General features: G+C 43.2%; 2 protein-coding genes across 3 annotated transcripts in view; both read right to left on the bottom strand.

Moving 5' to 3' along the window:
* The window catches only part of LOC139813995 (headcase protein-like), a 149,568-nt gene that overhangs the window by 69,720 nt on the left and 59,107 nt on the right, over positions 1–20,741 (bottom strand). The gene's annotated exons all lie outside the window — the stretch shown is intronic.
* On the bottom strand, positions 8,098–11,653 carry LOC139813996 (facilitated trehalose transporter Tret1-2 homolog). The gene is made up of 5 exons (XM_071779945.1): positions 10,707–11,653; positions 9,948–10,204; positions 9,330–9,581; positions 9,047–9,218; positions 8,098–8,720 (listed from the first exon to the last, which is right to left on the bottom strand). Exons 1-5 carry the CDS (start codon positions 11,050–11,052, stop codon positions 8,410–8,412), a joined length of 1,338 nt encoding a protein of 445 aa, XP_071636046.1. The 5' UTR covers positions 11,053–11,653; the 3' UTR covers positions 8,098–8,409.

Genomic DNA, 20,741 nt, shown 5'->3' with positions numbered 1-20,741 from the left:
CGTGAATGAAATTCCGATGAACTCTAGATGAAAAAAGGAGCGGGACACGCTTTACTCCACTCAAGCCCGACATTCTTTCCGCTCGCTCCCCGCGCTCGCGGACTTTCCATCTCTCTTTGCAAATAGTATATGCTTGGTTATCATTTTTCCAAGTCTAAATTTCAACGAGACCGTGAGAGGCGCTTACACTTCGCGACGCGAGAAGATTTATGATCGCGCAAATTAGCCACAACAGACTTTTCCACAGGGCTACGGTCCCTTCACAAACACGAGCAAGAATCGCCGCGCTTTTTCCCCCCTTTGTTCCTCCTCCCCTTCCTCACGCGACTCGCAGCCGACACCCTACTCGGGAAAAATCAGCAAAGGAGAAAAGCATAAAGAAAAAAAGATATCGAGAAGGTTAAACTCACACCGAGAGAGCATTCTCTCGCTCCCACGTCTCGTAAAACGAGGCAATTTGTCCTTCGACAAATTAATTTCTTAAAATATGCAGGCCTGCCCGTTGTTGCAGGCAGTTTTATTGCACGAATGTTTTATGGCCACGTATTTTTTTCCTCGCCCTTCACCGTACTTCAACATCCTGTGCGCGCGTATCCCTGTCCCCCTTTCCCTCTACACCTACCTTTTGTCCCGACACACCGTGGCGCGTAATTAAAAGCGGCCTCGACATCTGCGAGAATATTTCACCCAGCGAGCAGGAAACTTACACCGCGTGCGAGATATCTCGGAGATTTTAGTTGCTAATTCGAAGAATGTCGTATACAAGCTTACCAAGACCAACATTAGCAAATGTTGCGCGTTACGGCTAATCGGCGAACCGTCATTAATCACGCCACGAGCAGCAGCATAGCAGCAGCCGGCTTTGATCACGATCATCCTGCACATCGTCGGGCGATGAAATCGCTTGCCGCAATTCGCCGGGCGATGCGTCGAGAGTAATGCCGTAATGATAATAGCGAAATAATTGAGATATGTCGAAATGCAGGGGAGAGTAAAGCACATTTAATGGCGTGCGGTGCAATTGCCGCTACCGTGCTTCGCAATGTTTCCTGTCCGAGCCTTATCTTTCACCGTCCCAGCCAGCGATATTGCCGTGCTGCACCATCAACTACCGGAAGGGAGCATCAGAAAAAGTAAATCGGAGGAAACAGCGTGATAAAGCGTCATTAAATATCACTATTGCACCTGGTTGCGCCAACTTGGGCCGCGTTGTTTCACGCATGCAATTTCCGTAAACAATATTTTCGAATATTACGTATGCAAATACGTAATGCATAATGATGCATATAATCTTCTTCGATCAGGAAACGATCACGCTTCTTTCTGCCCCTCCTCGTTGCGACAAAAACTAATTATGCGGATCGTATTTTCCTTCCGTGTATTTTTCTCGGATAATAAAGAAAATGTCGAAGAATTGAATTCGAACATTTGCGCGACAAGTGTGACAAATTGCATTTACTGCACGCGAGAGCACTCGATCGTGTCGTTTCGTGTGCCGATCAATTTTCTCGAGTAAAAATCTGCTTCGATACGTTTTACTACCTCGGGGATCGGAAAGTTCCAGATCACTCGAACGACGGGACAAGAAGACCGGTTTACATCGCGATCGGAATCAGGCGAGCCAGACCATCGCCGTCGTCGTCGTCGTTGTCGTCTTCATCGTCTTCGTCGTTGTCCTCGTAAAGGGATTCGGAGAAGAAAAAGGAGAGAAAGAGAGAGAGCTCGTTCCACCGGATGGCGCGAATCACAGTCGTATCGACAACGGTACAAGTGTCCCGCAGAGGCTGCGCTCGTGAAGCAGATGCGTACACGCTATGCAATTGGGTCGCACGGGAGATCCGCGCACCGTTGCCCGAACGACAACGAAAACAAATTCGCGTGTCAAACGCGAGAGCTCGTCGTCCCCCCATCGCCCCATTCCGTCTCTCAAACGCTTGTTTATCGATATGGAAATTAGAACATAATAATACATTACGCGGAAATTGGCGGAAGCCAGAGCTTTGGAATGTATACGGATGTCACGGTCGTTGACTTTAATAAATATCGCGTATCGGAACCCTAAAACGAACGGTATTAATAAAATAAAGAGCGCCAACTATACGCATCAACGAACAATTTCATAAGTTCGACAAATATAAAAAGATATTCCGCTCTATACGGCTTTATATATTCTGTGTTTTGTACACACGTGATACCACTACGTTGATTGCCTTGATAAATGGCGCAGTAAGCACCCTCGTTGGAATATTAAAATCCATCATCATGATCGCGCGATACAAAAGCGAGTATACACGCACTTCACTGACATCGCTTGATTAATATTAATCGTTCTAGATGTATTTGTCACTGCTAACATAAATCGCGTTACTCTCGCAAATTCAACGAGCTATTACGCCAATTGATTAAATGCAGACTTTTTGCAAGAAGGTATACGAGATAAACGCAATAAATTGCATTGGGTAAGAACGTACGTGTCGTGAATCCTACATTTAGCGCGACGAAAGTCGCGCAATAATCTGAATAAATAAAATTTGTGTGTGCTCGTTAACGAGACAGCGAAGAATGCCCTCACGATGTCGGGGGCGAAGAGTACAAAAAACCGAGGAGTCCGTGAAAATAAAGACACCCAATGGTGGGGTATAACACAATGACATTGCACGCCGAATAACAATTGCAGCTCTCAAGAATGAAAAGATTTTGAAGATGCAAATTTTGATGACGCTCTTCCTCTCCTCATTCATCTTCCCACCTTAAGAAACTTTACTTCGATTTACAGTTACCCGCGCGCTGAATACAATCTGTATTATGAATTTTATCGTGACATCAAGTACTAGCACTTGAACGACATGAATGGCGAATGCAGCTTCGTCATATCAAGCGAGACAGTTTGCACGCAAATTAGGAATACGTCAAGGATACAAATTATTCACGTCTCCGTACATACATTGTACATACACGTAGAAAAGCGGAGATAATTGAATATGCGTAATAACGATCCTCGAGCCTCTTACGTTTCTCTTTAGATTTTGTTCAGTTTCGTCTTCTCTCTCGGTGCTCCTTATTTTAAAGAATAAAGTCGATCGCTGAGCAGTAGCTTTTGCTTTCCGAGGCAGTTCGACGATCGCAAGCGACACTAGGACTACGTTATTTCCTTATGCAGGCACGCTACGGCAAACGATCTCGCGACGCGTCGCGCAATTCGACGAGATCGAGAGAAGGCAAAGGAGGCCGAACTCCTGATCGGGAAAAAAGGATAAAAAGAAAAAAAAAAGGCAAGAGGGGAAGAGAACATGAGAAGAATGCGAGGCGATAGCGCACGCAACGCCCATTGAATTCGCGTAGAGTAGCTTCTTTTTATTCCATCGGCGCGACGATAAAGGGATCGGCGCGAGAGGAGGAGAGTCGAACAGCGAGCTCCATTGACGTCGCCCTCTCCTCTCCGAGAACGCGCAGCGCGGTGCGGAGCGGCGAGATAGCAGCTGCGCGATAATACGTAACGCTAATATATATCGGCGAGCGGCGATACGCGCTTATTTCTGCGGTCAATTTATTTATGGGGCCTCCCCCGATACCGGACGGATGACGATATCGGTCAGATATTGCCGATGAAACGAAAGCGAAGTTCCTACGGAAATACACGGGGAAGCGCGAACAATACGGGCGGCTCATTATGTTCACGGGCGTCCCAGACGACGCTCCCAACGAGCAATCAATATCCTGTTTGAACGATAGCTCTCCATAGAGAACCGGATAAAAAATTGATAAAACCGCCGCGCGTTAGCGCAATGTTGAATGACGGTCATCGGCGCTATGATACCGGTATAATATCTCACTGATGCACATTTCAACAGAGTGTAACTGTTTGTATTACCGAGTTACGTACAACAGTGCCAGCGCGGAAAACCAGCTGGATAAAATGAGATAATAATTATACTTCCCAAGCATTCTCTCTTTTTACCGTAATATCTCGTGTGTAATTCGCATTTAGGTTGCTTTCGCGAAGTTAACGGAGATATACAGCGGCGCGTACGACGCTCTTAACATAATCTTATTGTAATCAAGCATATGTCATTCGTAAAGCTTATTGTAATTAGATTTACGTCATACATAACGCTTTGTGCAATCGTTGTGCAACAGAACGATTAATTTCGATCCGCGGCGCAGCGCTCGCGAGTGATCGGTTAACGGCACAAGGCCAGCAGAAAGAGTCTCGCGGGCTCTTTTCGGCTCTCCCCGGGGTCGCGCGAGCTGTCGCTACGAGCGAGCGAACGAACGAGCGAGGCGAGCCGGCGCGGCGATACCACGCGGAGAGAGGCCGTTGGCCCCACGGTCGGCCGTGCAATGGTGCAGTGTGCAACTTCAACTTCTCCGACGCGGAGAGGAGGGAGAGCGCGAACGCACGCACGTATATGCACGCATGTACGTGAGAGTGTGCTCACGCGAGCTCTGCGCGAACGTGTATCGTCCGCCAAGTCATCCGCGTGCGAGGGCACGAGAGCGTAAGAGAGTCTTGAAGTACGGATTGCGTGTGGGTCGCGTCGCGACAAGAGAGAGGTGGGAGGCGCGAAATAAAGAGAGGAAGAGAGACAGGAAACGTGCGTGTGCATCAGTTCGTGTCTGAAGAGTATTTACAAAACCGGGGTTTAAGTTGTCATGACGTTCGAGCGCCGCGAATGCATCGGAGTAAATCGACGTAAATGAATGTGCGCGAATTAAGGAAATATCGGCGAATTTAACCTGTCGCGCCTTCAAACGCGCTCTCGCGTCGGCTCCTTCAACGACAAAGTAGAAAGGGAGATTCGACAAAAGATCAAAGATTTTATGTTTGTCATCTAAAATAAAAAAAGAGAATAACTTTTCGAAAACTATTTTACTGTCTTTGAAAAAAATTAGTTAATTATTTTGTTCCTCTCAATACTGAAAAGCTTCGAATTATCAGCCGTGTTGGCTAACAACATACTATACGATACGACACAATATTACAAATGTGTATTACATTTGTAACACATGATAACTGGTGAACAGATCAATTCGCGTTGTATACCGTAACTAGATATCGAGAGGATTAAAGCTTGAATTAACAAACACGCATGCGAAGCGCATACACGTACGCGTAAACCAGTGATTATATCATCGCGTATTACGGTCCACTCCCAAATCGAATGCACGCACTTTCATACAAACTGCATTGAACAGCGAAGAGAGGTCCATTCGATGCTTTCGGAACAATCCGCTTCCCGATGGAAAGCCGCATTCCACATTCATGAAATATAAAGGAGACAAAACGAGCGAGAGAGCGGTGGTCGCTCGTCCCTCGGTCGAAGAGACGCGCGACCGTGGATGCTGAATATTGGTCGGATTCGAGAAGACGGTGGCGCGGACGCGGGAGCGCGCGGGTCTCGGCGCAGGGAACCGGGGGCGCCCCGGGGCACGGAGAATACGGTCGTCGTCCCTCCGTGTTCCCGGAGAACGAGATGTATGTAAGAAACACATAGCCGCGATGTCCCGACTGTTGTCAATTTCCTACGAGTTGGTCGGTCGGGACCAGCCTGCCAGCGCGCGCGAAGAAAAGCCCCGACGTGCTTTCTATTTATTTATTTCCCGTCTGGCGACAATCTCACCGGGAAATGCCGCTGGGGATTCAAGTACCGAGGCCAGATGGGAACCGCGTCCCGATATCGCTTATTGCTCGTTAGAGCCGCTCGGCGACGTCGCGCGGCTTTCTTCTGGACGCGGAAAAGAAAATCTCGCCGTAGCGCGGTTTGCGATGAGAGAACGCGATTTTTTCTCGTTCCTTAACGGCGACACACGGATACCTGCGAGCCATGTACGTTCTCGCTGCGGGCAAGATACTCGTATCGAAATTTATCTTCCCCAGTCTATAATTAGATGAAATTTTGTCTAGCAAATAACTTTATCTACGTTCACCCTCATTCAAAACTTGATAATTTGTAATATGAATGCGCAGAGATTAAGAACGAACCAAGCATTGTGAATAATTTGAGATAACAGAGATATCGTATCGTCAGTCAGAGACAAAGAAAAAAGAAGCTAACGCGTGTTCACAATCGTCGTTGCCTCCAGCAAACTCGTGTCAAAACTCGTGAATAAAATTAAATTATGCGCTGCGCGCGCTGTTCGCAGCACATAATTTGCCGAAGATGACGATAATCAAACTCGCGGCTATTGTACTCGACAAATTAATGCGTCAGGAACGAACGGGGGGGGGGGGGTCTCGTCTCGGCGAGTCCAGCCCGGTATACCGCCGTACCGGACCGATGATGATACAGTGATGATGCACGCGATAACCCAGAGATCGGCCGAGAAAGCGTGTCGAATCCGGACTTCACGCCTCTCGATCGCGCTAACGTCCACGATTTTTCTCGGGGGTTATTTATCACGGCTGTTCATCGGCGACGAGGGGGGGCCATGTCAGAAGTCGGGCTTCTTCCCACGGATAAAGAACCGCGTCTGCTCGCGCGAAAAACTCGTCTGGTGTCCGCCCGCCCTACATTGCCTTTCTTGCCCGTCCTGCCCTTCTCACGCGCACGCGGGTTTCGGGTCTATCGGTGAAATTTATTCGGCGGGCCCGGCGCACACGATGTCACATATGTTGGCTCGATGTTCAGACGGCAACCGTCTTCGTCGCTCTTCGTACGCCGCATCGTGCGAAAACGCGAATGCACGCCACGAAGATACGCCGTGCATCGATCGAACTGACACAATGTTGCTTCATCGAGGCTGCCGCGAATACCTTGACATCATTCATAATCAAAGAATTGTTTTTTTATTTGTCGAGAGAAACAAACGCTTTAAAAATCACTATAATCCCTCATTGAAATGCGAAAGACAGCGACTGGTATTTGTGTTAATCTCGATTGCGAGAGCTTGCGACCGAATTTTGCGCCCGACGCGAAAGAGCCGCGCGGAATGCGCGGGGAGAGCCCGCGAGCATCCGGTACCCCGTCTAGATAATACCGATCCGAGGGCGTATCTGTCTGTCGCCCACGAAAAATCCACGAAACGTGCAATCGCATAATACAGAAAATCCCGAGTAGGCGGCGGCGGCCTCCGACGACTGTGTGCCAAACAAGAAAGTAATGCCGGAGTTGCTGCGCCCGATGCTCGAGAGGTTTATAGCGGCATTATTAGTACGACGACACTCGGCGCGCGAGGCTCTGGCACGATGCTTCATAAATATAAATTTGAATGCATAATCGATGAAAGCGAGCGTCTACCGAGCGATGGCAGCTGCATGATAAATGAACGCGTTGGAGTCATCATCATCATCGTTGACATCGATCGGGAGAGGAATACGCGATACTTTAAAATCGAAAAAAAAATACCGTCACAGCGAAAGTCTAGCTATTCAACTTGTGCGAGACTTCGAATTGCATAGGTACGTAATCCGCAAACATTCGAATATTTTTTGAAATATTTATGGGTTATTTTGGACGGATTTTGTGCTCGTTAACGGAAAATAGGGATGGTCTCGTAAAATCGGCGGTATAATTCCATTAAAATAACTATTTTCTTCCGATTCGCGCGTCGACAATATTCATCGTCGCGTTCATTTTTCCCTGGCGGAAACAAACAAATGATAATCCCCGAACAGCGGGATATGTCAAATTGGATTTTCCGTTTCAATTAAATAAAATAGCATAGAGCGGCGGCAAGAGATATTGTCATTAATTCCAAACGATTCGGCCAAGGCCATATGCGTGCAATGACTGCTCACGATGCATATCGCTGCACGTAGCACTGCATATAATATCGCGATTCAAGTTTAGCTACCGCATCCTCCGCGCGTACCATTGGCGAACTCGTTCGCCGCTTATCGCACGTCCCACTTCCCGTCAGAAATTCATTTATCTAGAAATTATTTTAGTCGGCATTACGCCCACATCCTCGGCCAAGTTATTTATTGCTGTAAGCAGTGAAGTGACTGATGTTGAATTACTAATGGAAACATCTAATCGATTATATGTAACTACATGTAATTAATTCTTAAAAACCTTGGAAATTCTATCACGTTTCTTAAATAAATCTAAATAAAGAAAGTATTTATGAATAACTTTAAAACATCAACATCGTGTACATAATTTTATGCGCAATCTCGCAATTTGATTATTAACGCTAAACAATAGTGCTGTCATAAAAATGAAAGACGCCTCTCATTTTGATAGCACTTTCACAACTACCTTTTGTAATTTTTCAACTTTGTAATGTGAAAGATAATATTGTGTATAAGCGATAATCGACAACTTCAAAATTGGTTAATGTCGATGCATCGAACTGTATGATCAAATAAACGTGACAAAATCCCGCGTTTTCTCATCCGTATTCGTCTTCTATGGGAAGCTTTCCTGCCTGTCTGACGAGTGGCTGTTTCATGGGAAATTCTTGGCTTCACTCCATGCTAGGAGGCTCTTCGTCCTGCACCGGCTGCACGGGCACGTGGGTCCCATATGCCTGTTCAATTTCCGTAAACGTCTTGTCTTTAGTCTCCACCATGAAGAAGATCACAAATAACGTGCCCAGGGCACACATCAGGGCAAAGAAGGAAAACACCACGGCATTATCTAGCACTCCAATGGCGCTTGGAAAGGTTATCGTAACCGTAAATGCCAGTAGCCAGTTAAAGAAAGCCGCGCTAGACGACGCTGCACCCTTCAAGCGTGTAGGGAAAATCTCGCCCATGTAGGCCCACGGAATTGGACCTAGCAAATCGAACGTTCGATAAGACTCTTTGCTAACAATCAACTTTAGCGTGTTTGTCATCGAAAACAATTTCACTCGTACTGTATGGACACGTTTATCGCAAACAAGGAACGAATCTAATGTATAGATCTCTTCGAAAAAGATTTTGATAATATAAATTATATAATCTAAGCTACGAAAGGAAAGTTAACTTTGAAAAAAGCTGCAATAACAAACATATGTTTCTTCTTCGTGAGAAGCAGGATACAGCGTGTTTTCCGATAGCTCGATCAATAGAAGTGCATCGTCGAACTGAATTCACTCATCGCGCATCATTATTACTAACCAGCTCCGAGGCAGAAGGCGAGTATGTAGACGCACACCGATGTGAGTGGCAGCCAGTGCATTCGATCTGCCAGCTCCGGCTGATAGCTCTTCAGGATGAAGAAACCCGCCAAGGCCGACAAGCAGGCGCACATCGTCGACATGGAGATCGCCATGAGCAGCTTGCGCCCCAGCTGCGAATGTTTCGATCGCATCCGTAATGCCAGCCGGCCGTTAGATAAATTATAGATCGCGAAATCTGTGGAGCATGATTCGACATCACAATAAACATAACAAAGTATAACCTGGTCGATCAACAGTGCCGCCGCCACGCAAGCTACCACCTGGACGACACCGAAAATGACCAACTCCAGCTGCGACTCCATACCGACGCCGGTCGACTCGAGGATCGTCAAACCGTAGAATATTATGGCGTTAATGCCGCTGAATTGCTGGGTAAACATTAGACCGTAGGCCACGGCCAGAGTCTTTAACACAGGCTTGCTCGTGAAGGCCGTGATACTCGGTCTTCGAAACTTGCTTCTCTCCACTTGTTCCTGTTTCCTCCCACATTTACAGATACATAAATTAATAAAACCGGCGCGCGAAAGTAATTATTATGCATTTATATCGATTCTGTCATTAACAAAATTGAATAAAGCCATTTCTTGTAAAAAAAAAAATCAGTTAACAGTTAAAAGAATTTCTCGGTCCCATTCGGATCTATTATCTATACTCAAATTCCACATTCATTATTGTCTTTAAATACCAAACTGTTTCGTGACTTTTCATTTTTGCGTATTTCAAAAGATTATCAAGAATCATGAATAAATCTTGTATATGCATGTTTAGTTGCCAAAATTTAAAAAATTTGTGAATTAACCGACGAGGTTGTAACGACGCAATCGCGATGCTTAACCAACCTTGAACGCGCTCATCTCCGGCTCGATATCGAAATCAGGGCCGCGAAAGAATCGCATGGACTTTCGCGCGTCTTCTTCCTTATCTTTGGTCAAGTAGAACAACGGGCTCTCCGGCACGAAGGCCATCGTCACGCCGAACACGATCGGCGCGATGATACAGAGGCTGGATATCGCGACCACGTCTCGCGTGAAACCGGTGCAGTATACGTATAGTATACCGATCACGAGCATCAACTGGAAGAAAACGCCTGTCGTCCCTGTTACGAAAAAGGAAGAACCGCATAATGAAGTTGCTACTTCTTCTTAGCTTCTCCTCGCTCGGCTATAAACGACGGTAAATCGCGCGCGCGCGCATTAGCGATGCAAGGAGAACGAGCTCGTGTGCTGAACGATGATAGGCACTAATAACATCGCTCCGCAAGCCGTCTTATTCTGTGTTCCGATTATTCATATTACACCACGCGTCATTATTACGCATTGAATCATCCGCATTCGAAATTGTTTTTATCTCGCGCCAAAGCGTATCGCTTTCATATGGATCTCTTTAAATAACAAATGCCTACACACCCCAATTTTACTCCTATACAAATACCATTTCGGTAGCCATTTTTTAAATAGGTAATACAATGACAATGTGCCATATCACAAAATCATACGTTACCGATCTTTTTTTCAGATATACATATATACCGTAAATAAATAATCCATTCCGTAAATTATGCGGAAATTTAGGATTAATTGCACAAAGAGGCGATATACCTCTGATGTGCTTCTCGGAGATCTCTGCGGAGTACATGGGCGCCAGGACGCAGCACATGCCGCCACAGGCGCCGGTCACGAGCCTGCCGATCACGTAGAATGGTACAACCGTGCCGGCGCAGATGAGTAGAATCCAGCCACTGATTAAGACCGGCACCAGGACCATCATTGTCCACTTCCGGCCGATCCTATCGACCAGCAAGGGCACGACGAGAGTGCCTAGCGCCGCGCCTATCGGGAGCACCGACGCAATCACGTTTATCGCGAAGTCGTCTAACTGGCTCCTCAGTATTTCGACGGACGGCGCGCTCCAACCGAGACCGCATCCCAACGAGAATCCACCCATGCAAGCTGCGCGAAAGAAGGAAAGGAGTTCGTTGACCGCAAACACACGACCACCAGGGATTTACGTTACACGTATGGCGATTTGTTCGCCCCGGCGCGTCCGTAACGACGGCCATTCTTTAAGCCTTGAAACGGCTCCTTCCGCCCCCTTGCCCTTTGTCCCATATTTTTTTTCTCACCGGATGTTCATTATGGCGCTACGTATTTAATAATTCCGACATGTTCAGCGATGTGCCCTCCGCGTTTCTCCCAGCCGTTCGTCGTTACCGTCATTGTCGTCGCGACGGTGCGATTGCTCACAGTCATTAACCCTTTGACTCTCGACATCATGCACATCGTTTGATGCACCGCAATTTAGCACGCAAACACGATGTCGCACGAATATTACCAAGTTTCGAGGTTTTAAAGGTTATCCCGGACAATTTACCAGCTCTCCCCTGAAATCGACTATCTTACGCAAAGGGGGAAACCTGCGGCAGAGGCTGCGTATTGAGGGATTCTCCTGTGAAACAGTTTGACGGCGGAACTCCGTTCGTTCTCCGTCATTCTTATTTGGGATCGATCGGGACGGTTAAACGATGATTTTCGGCACGCCACTGAGAAACGACTGCTCTCTCCTTTGCCTCACTTCGTTAGTGATGTTCATTCTTTTTTAATCTTCCCGCTATATTCGTTCATATATTAATAAAAAAATTCAATATTCCATTATTACATAACGGTGATTTTGAAACAAAGTAATACACAATAATGTCGGGTCAAATCGAGTGTACGTTAAGCGTGAAAATTTTCTAACGTATTACCACGAGACAATGAAACAATTTTTAAGCATACAACTTAGAAACTATCGCGCAGCTCGAGCTCTCTTAATCCCCTATATTCATTTCTAATGATCGAGTCACGCATGCAGTGCTTCATTATCCCAACGTTGCAGTTAGACGCATTGCACAATGGAAAGCATGAGGAATGGAAAATCGGTTAATCGTAAAACCAGTCATAAGGCGCTCGCGACCCAGTATGCGCCGGGAAGCCTTGTCCATTCTCTCCATTTTTATCTATCCCCGCGTTCCGTACAAATTCTATTCAAGCGCTATTTCGAGGTGCTTATATGGTCGTTTTATAAGATTGCTGCGTGGATTACTCTGAATTGGCGTCATAAATCGCGTGATTGCCAAATGATCATGCACATGACGAAACTTTTGCTTCTGAGCAATACGAGACATGCATAAAAGTGCAGTCGTACTCTCTCTCACATTCCTACATGGCATCAGTGTTATCACAAAAATAGACCAACATTTCTCTCGAAAATGATTATATATATAGAACCAGCTTCCTATTCGAACGTTGATTTCGGACATTCAATATACGTTGCCCAGAAATCCCTTTGAACTAGAGCTTAAGTAAATAATTGTCCTTGTGTTCCGCGAATGCAAAACAAATGCTAATGGCAAAACAACATAATGGACACGCTAATTACGGCACTATGTTCTCACTGATTCACAAGCAAGTGTCAGATGATCCTAAACTACCAAAGCATACGATCGACGAAGCTGATGTATTTTCGTGCTCCAATAAACTCGACGGCTCTCTCTCTCTCGCACACCATACAGAGCGACGGAGGTAATAGGGATAACGTCCCTTCCTTACGCCCGGTTACTTCGGCTAACGACATTCAAATTCCATTAAGGCGCCGCGCCGCGATGTGCGCGCTTGACAACTTTCGGATTGCAGATCGACTCTTCGAAGCGAAGGATTCCTTCTTCGGCTGGATAAAACGGTCGATAAGAACAAGAGAGAAAACAAGACTATTTGTCACGACGGCACACGACGATTGCGTGATGACAATCATCGATAGTTATATCTCATACTTGGTTTAAAAACAGTCCTGCACAGATAGATTGAGATTTAATGAATGCCACGAATGTTGTCGTAACATATCAAATACGCAATTCCGACACGTAACGTAATTAAAGCCGCGGCAACGTCCATTTACCAGATATTTGATTAACACGTTCAATGCCGTGACGGTCATCGATAACTGGCACTGCAATATTGATGTGTTTCGTTCATATATGTAATGCATCGCACCAAATTATACATACGCGTCAATAGAAAACAGATTAAACAAGATAGGGAGTATATTTGCGAGAAGACAACATTTGCTTATCGCACGATTTAATGCGTAATCCATCAATTAAAGTTTTGCAAACGTGGTCAAAATCCGTACGCTCGATTTGTTGTTGAAATCAAATGAAGATAGAGTTTCGAAGCCTTCGATATTGTTTCGCGTAATGCATCGTGCGATTGCGTAAGAGAATACGTCAATGCTATTCTATTTATAATAGCAAAAACTTCTAACTTGCATATAGATATCGATCTCACAGCAGGAAAAAAAACTCTTTTCATGCAAAATTATATTTGCAGTAAATTGAAGGTTACATGTTATTCTTGTAAACTCGTCAATTACAACAATCATTTACATATGTCTTCAATTAATAAAATTACCGTGCATCAATAGGTATACTATATAATCAACATTGTTGCGTTCAGCGATTGTTTGATAAATGACTACATTTTGAGTGGAGACGGTTGGTAAATACATTACATAATGTCTTAATTCTCAAATTAGATGTTTCTCCAGATTATAATATATCATGACGTAATTTGCTTCTACGATTTTTGCTCAATTCGTATGAAAATTAGTGAATCGAATCTGATCAAATAATCCTACTCGTTCTTGGAGACGACGACCGACGAAGAGAATGTCCAATAAAACCGATATAACGATAGAAGAGAATACCGTGTATGTATGAATCTTGATCGGCTGGCTCGTACAACGAAAGTATCATAACGCAAGAAAGAAAAAAAGGCACAATGTCTCCAAATGGAATTTCCCCTAACGTGAAACGATAAGGGTCGTCGCAATATGTGCCTGGAGAAAAATTCCCCGTAACTCGAGAGCATATTGTTCCCCCGACGTATGAAGAATTCACCCCGTTACTGCCCGCCGCCCTCGTGAATTTATCTATAATAGAGCGATAGTCATTCAAAAACCCATGAAGTCACTCTTCTTACTGCTTTCCAAGCATCTAAAGGACAGAGCGAACCTCCTACTTAAGGAGAACTTAAGAAGAATGTTTTCATAAATAGTCATGTACCGCCTGAACAGTCTTACTCAGAATACATTCAGATTATCCTGAAATAACCTGCATTAAATCACTGCGTGTCGATGAATTTTAATGGGATTAACAAATAAAAAATAATGAGTCATAATAATGAGCCGCCGCGCTATAACTGGCCAGTCGAGTTGGCCTTCACGAATGCAACAGTCGCAATCGCGCGTCGCCAATGATTAAAATTCTTCAAATCGCGCGAGACGATGCAATAATTATTTCGCGTGAACGATGCAATAATTATCTTCCGGCATCGCGTGCCGAGCTGCTTTTTGCCGAGCGCGAGAAAAGGCTGACTCTCGAGCACACTGTGTTCACCGGCAGAGTCCCGGGTCCTCTTCTCTCACCGTGAGAAAAGCTCATTTGCATATAAATATAAGTAAAAAGTGCATTTGCATTTAAATGTGCGACGTGGGGCCGCTCTCGGCGGCGACTTCGACGTCGTACTCTCGATCGAAAATTAACGGCGGATAGACCGCATAGATAATGACACACGAGGTTTAATAAAGGTCTTGAGGAGTGAAAATGAATGACTATCAGTTCCCCGAGACAATTACTTCTCATTACTTCATTAATCGAAAGTTATGCCAATACCACGAAGGAGAAATACCGTTTTATTATTATTCGCATATATCCTCATCCCGTTTACAAGTTTAAATTTAAAAGATCATATTATCATATATCTTCGTACGTAGAGAAAATGCAATGTTTAGAAGCAATCATAATTGCATCGCGCCGATTGAATAGATTGTCGTCGAATATATACCTACCATATAGCTAATATCAAACTGAAAATATTATCAATAATTGTTTAAAATCAAATCCAGATCGAGCAAGTGAGAACGACAAAACCAGAACAAATAACTTGCTTCAATGCATGCAAGTGACATCGCCAATACAACATCATCCGCACTTATTGAAGCAAATTGTTCATTCGTTCGTTTAATATCTATTTAATTTAATTATTTATTTCATTATCCATTTAATTGGTTATATTTATTTGTTTATTCGCATTCAGAAAATAATGTATTTACACTCGCTTACTCGATCTGGGTCCAGCTTAAAATTCAACGATTGCAGATAATTATAGTCCGAATTTCTCTTTCGAGAGACGCAAGGAATTATATATCAGTCGCGGCAGGTTGCGAATAGAACGAGCACGTGTCGTTCGGTGTTAACCGCGAAGTCGGTCGGCGAGTTCTTGAAAGCGGATTTCCCTGCGAGCTACTGCCGCTCGCGTCCAGCCGCATGAGGAAAGAAGAGAACAGGTCGGCAACTGCTGCGGTACCATGCAGTTGCACGAATCGAGAAGCCGTAAGACGAGAAACGTTTAACCGCAAGTTGTAGGATATACAATGTTCCGCCGGCGCGAGAAGCGTGATAACGTTTCAATTAGTTGCGAATGCAATTCCACAGCACTCTGCCAAGATGCTGCCAAGTACCCAAAGTCGTGACCTAGAAGATCTCGATGACCCGGCTTAAATCGAGTTACGTTCGGCCGTGAGTAATTAGTCCGGCAAATTAGCGGTCAGCACTTATTCTAATTCTCGTCAGTAAACAAAAGTTATGAAACTACTTGCGGCGTAAATTAAATTCACAAATTATCGCTGGTAAAAAAAATAGCGCGAAATATCAGTTTATAAATAACTGCGTTCTCACTTCCGGGCAAAAATCCGATACACGAGCATGAGGCATCCCGACAGAATCGATTATCGCGTTACCTCAAGCCAAAACTTGGAAACACGCGGCGATCCGCGTATTCGATTATCCGTAGCACCAACCCCATCACGAGAGTCGAGAATAATAATTAAATAATCGCGCGTATACGCGTTAATGAGATCTCTAGAAAGAAACGAGCGCATTTAATTCTCAAGATCTCTCTCATTCTCCAGTTTCTAGCGAGCGTATGCGACTTCTAAACAACTTATATAAGCGGCCGACTCGCTTAGCTACCTTGAAGTCGGTCGTTGCCGCTGACTCCCGCAACAACATCGACGTATAAGTCGAAGGTTTGCAACTCGCGACTGCCAATCGTAGCGCGCGACGTTTGCGACACGCGAGCGCAAATTAAGAGCTGGAATTATTTGCCGAATTAAATTCCGTTCAATAAAACGTCGATTTTTTTTTCTTTTTCGACAACCGGCCCGCCCCGTTCTCTCCTCCGCCCGTCTTACATTCGGGAATATAATTTTATGCATTTAAACACGTCGCGTACAATCGAAACATGTTTTTGCGTCAGTGGAAACGAGTCGAACTTGCTCGATACGCCGAGATCTTGATATTAAAGTTTTCGATCGGCATTCCGATGTTGGCCGGTACCGCGACTCGCCGTGATTACTGAACCAGCACTTGAACGCGAATTAAAATCTTAAATTGTTGTGACGTTAAAATCGCTATAGCCCGTTTGGTTCGCAATTTATTTCCTTAGTGGATGTGAGTGTGAACGACCGAGATGCGAAAATGTCAAGGAACTTACTAAAGAACGTACTTAGCATATGTACTTACATTCCGCTCGCACTGCTCATATAAGTATTCTACTAGTTGCATAAGCAAAGACGTTTCCTTACCTGCAAATAAGAGAAAGAAAAATATTAGCGATAAAAGTAATGGAAAGAGCAGAGGAGCTTATCGTTCGGATAAATGCATATATGCTCATTATAGAATTTAATTTACAGATTCATATATTATATGTATATATAACGCATTAATTGTTACACATTAATTATATCATATGTATATTGGATAAATAAATAATTGTCTTTTTAGAAATAAATGTCACGAATTGTGAACATTATTTGTAGTGAACATTAATTGTAGTGAAGTTTATAAATAGCAGTAAATTGTGGTAAATTGTAGTAAATTCTAAGAGACTTTAAATGATTGCAAATTTTATACATGTTCCATTTATATCACTTACGTTCGCTAAATATACGACGAAAAGAAACGCGGCTATACCTAATATCTTTGATATTCATAATCACGAAGTAACACATTCCGAGCTAAGTTCATCCGGATTGCAAATATTTTCTCTATATGGAAGAGCATCTGGTTCGCGTTACTTTGATGGCTCAGTCGTTTCAACTCAGCGATCATAAGACCAACGGTGTGTTTCGAAGGTTGTATTTATAAATCAAAATGTTATATCTGCAACAAAATATTTATCGCAGAAAGAAACAAAATCGTAAGATATTTTGTACAGCGAGTGCATAATTCTTACTATTGTTGTTTTATCATTCACGAAAGAAATATTCATTATTAAGTATAATACGTGACAGAGGTAGAGAAAATAGATTTTATTAAATCAGAAAACGCGGATACTTTACAGAACGTATTAAGGCTGCGGTCCACTTGATGCTACAAATGCTTCGAAGCATTCCTCTTCTCTTTTCTTTCAATAAAGAAAGGAGAAGAACGCTGCAAAGCATTTGTAGCGTCAAGTTGGACCGCAGCCTTAAATATTATATTCTTAGAAAAAGATTCGCCATAGGTATGTTACTCCGAGATTCATAATAAAAAAATTGTTTGATCCCGAAGGAATCTCTAAAATAAAAAAAATATATCTTTTGTAAGAATAATCTCTCTGCGATCTATTCGAGCTCGCGGCGTAAATCTAGATAGAGCTTAAAAAAAAAAAAAAAAAAAACGCCGAACTGAAAGGTACTAAGTCGCTTTCGCGAATTGTCAAAGGGTGTTCGGACGTATTGATCGATCGATCATTCAAATCTCCCCCTTTTTTTCGAGCTCCGTTGTACCAGGTAGAACGATCCTGTTTGATATCCCTTATAACACCTGTCCCCGTTAGGGATCTGCCCTTCTTTAAAAAAAAAAAAGAAAGAAAAAGCGTTGTGACTGACTCGCAGCCGTCCGTTCCTCGAACAACGAATAGAGTAACCTTTAATTACCGTGCTCCGATCACAACATGGGGCACCGGTTTTTTTCCATAAACCTTTGGGCATAGAGAATTATTTACCACCTTTTACCTTCGTAATCGTTACATCACCTCGTTACGACTATCACGAAAGCACGAACAGGCTTGGTCACGTCATAGCGCTAATTGCAATTAACTAGATTATTTCCTATTCGTGTTAGTCATTTTAAATATTCTGTGATAAGTTAAAAAGGAATAATATTTATAAATAACATTATAATGTGTAAATACGCATAACCGTTATAAATTAGTATTTCTCAGAGCAGTTAATGTAAAATTTTTAATAAAATCTTAAATGCTGCAACTGTCATGTTTTACTAACATCCGTCAAACATCAGGTATATTAAATATGTTCTCTATTTCTTATTTTTTCGAATATATAACTTCGATTTAATATTGTTATTTAATATATAAAATTGATAAAATTTGTTATATAAAATTAATATTTGTACTTTTTACTTTCTATCGTCAAATAAAATATAATGAAGGCGATATCGTTTAATAATGTTACTATAAAATTGTTGAAAACTAGCAAAATTTTATTTTATTCCTGCAAATTTCTCAAAAATAAAACGAAGAATGTTTCAACATTGCAATTCCCCGATATTCAAAAACCCGATCGCCATAGAATATTTCAAGGGATACGTTTTTCTCGCTTCAAAGGCAGGGGATGAACGAATATTAAATAATCCAAAGGCGACTCGTGAAAGCCATTAGATCCATTTTAAGGCGATTTAGTGATCTTCGTCGTACAAAAAAACGGCAGGAAATCAGGAAAGCCAGGAGCGACATGGAAAATCATCCCCGCGTAATCCGTCAGAAAGGCGCGGAAGCGGAGCAAGAAATCTCGTTTCCGGTAGCTCGAGTATTTTTTTATCCTTTGTTCTGTGCTTTAGAGCGAACGCGACGAGGATGCCGGAAGTACCGAGTGCAGATTTTCGACACAAGCGCCCCAAGGTGCGGAAATGGAGAGCGCAGAGGGGCGGCATAAAAGAAGGAAAACGAGAATAGCGGAAGAGAAGAAAACGAAGATGCCTCGTGAGACAGCTGTCGGAGTATTTCGCGAGTTTGGCTTCCAGGCATGAAAAAGAGAATAAAAGAAAGATCGTGCGCATCGAAATTTTTTTCAGATATCTTACCTTTCTTCCCTAAATTTATATAAATACAATTATAATTTATTAAATATTAAATTCATTTATTTAATTTATCTCATTTTCTTCTAGTCCTTAATTAATCCATCCATTATTAATTGAAATAAATATCTCAATGCCTTTTAACATAATAGTCTTTCTAAAGTTTTTGTAAATAATAAAAATATATATATGCAGCATTTTTATAACTTGGAAAATTTCATGTGTAATTTAAAGAAGAAAATTAGCCTTATTTTTCCGTCATCCGAGATATGTCGACAGGTATGATGTGTACATGTGTTGGCAAATCCGTTTCCTCGTCTTGCCACCCTTACTCTCCATTTTTACTTCCATCTACGTTGTCTCCCCTTATCTTTCCCGTTCGATCACTCTGCGTTGACTCTCGAGTTTCCATCCTCGCGTGCCACAAGGTACATTAGTGATCCTTCGATCGTCCAGGGACCACGCTGCTTTCCCCGTGCCTTTCCAATTTCACGAAACGAAGGGACTCGCTCGATGTACAGGAGAAGCATTTCCCGCGTCCCACTAGGAACTCGTTTCGAATTACTTTTCGAAAGAGGGGAGGAGAAAGGCGACACACTCGAGGGTTCTGGACCGAAGGAAAAGAAACGAGGGTATCCTCTTCTTCTCGAATTTTGCATAGTCCCGTTTTCTCGTCATAAAGTTTCATAAAAAGCTGTCGCCACCGATTTAAAAACGGTACATTATCGACGCATAGACTTTCACGCAACTCAAAATCACGCGTTAAAGGTATCTACTCGACGTGTCGAGGACCACTAGATTATTCTCCTGTCAAGAGCAAGGAATATTTATCTCTATCAATAGCTTATTTATAATAAGATACTGAATCTGCTAGCTGTCAAGTTCAACGGAGAACATTTTTTTTTCTTGTCAACGATACAAAATATGTTATTTAATAAGTTTCAAAGAAAGATTTGGTTATCATCATTATCAACTAAAAATATCTTCATATATATTAGCTCACCAAACTATCAAACCTATTCTGCTATTGCTAACGTAAGCGCGCTATTAATTATAAAAATGTACGAAAAAATGTTTTAAATGTCAATCAATTGATAATAATTTATTATAAATCTGCATAGTATCTTACGACACGGGTATAATGTATAAGGCTCTTTTCCATTAATAATTATTTTGCAATGATAAGAGAGGTCTTTAATAAAGTTCCGTTCAAAGTATAAGGTGACACTGCTCTGTCTCGAAAATGAATTAACCGTACCTACACGCATATCTGAAATAATCAGTGACGTTACCGGAATAGCTTTGTTCGTTGGGACTCAAATCGGCAAAACAACAGGAGCATTTGGAGAACAAAGAGCATGGCACGGATAAGGGAGTTAGAGAAGGGACGACGACCGTCGGGGAAGTTTCACAGTTCCCAAAGTGAATGGAGAGAAGCGAGAGTTCTCTTTCAATCGTG

Source organism: Temnothorax longispinosus, chromosome 5, assembly GCF_030848805.1.
Source record: "Temnothorax longispinosus isolate EJ_2023e chromosome 5, Tlon_JGU_v1, whole genome shotgun sequence".
Taxonomy (NCBI): Eukaryota; Metazoa; Arthropoda; class Insecta; order Hymenoptera; family Formicidae; genus Temnothorax; species Temnothorax longispinosus.
This window is presented reverse-complemented; position numbering and strand designations above follow the sequence as displayed.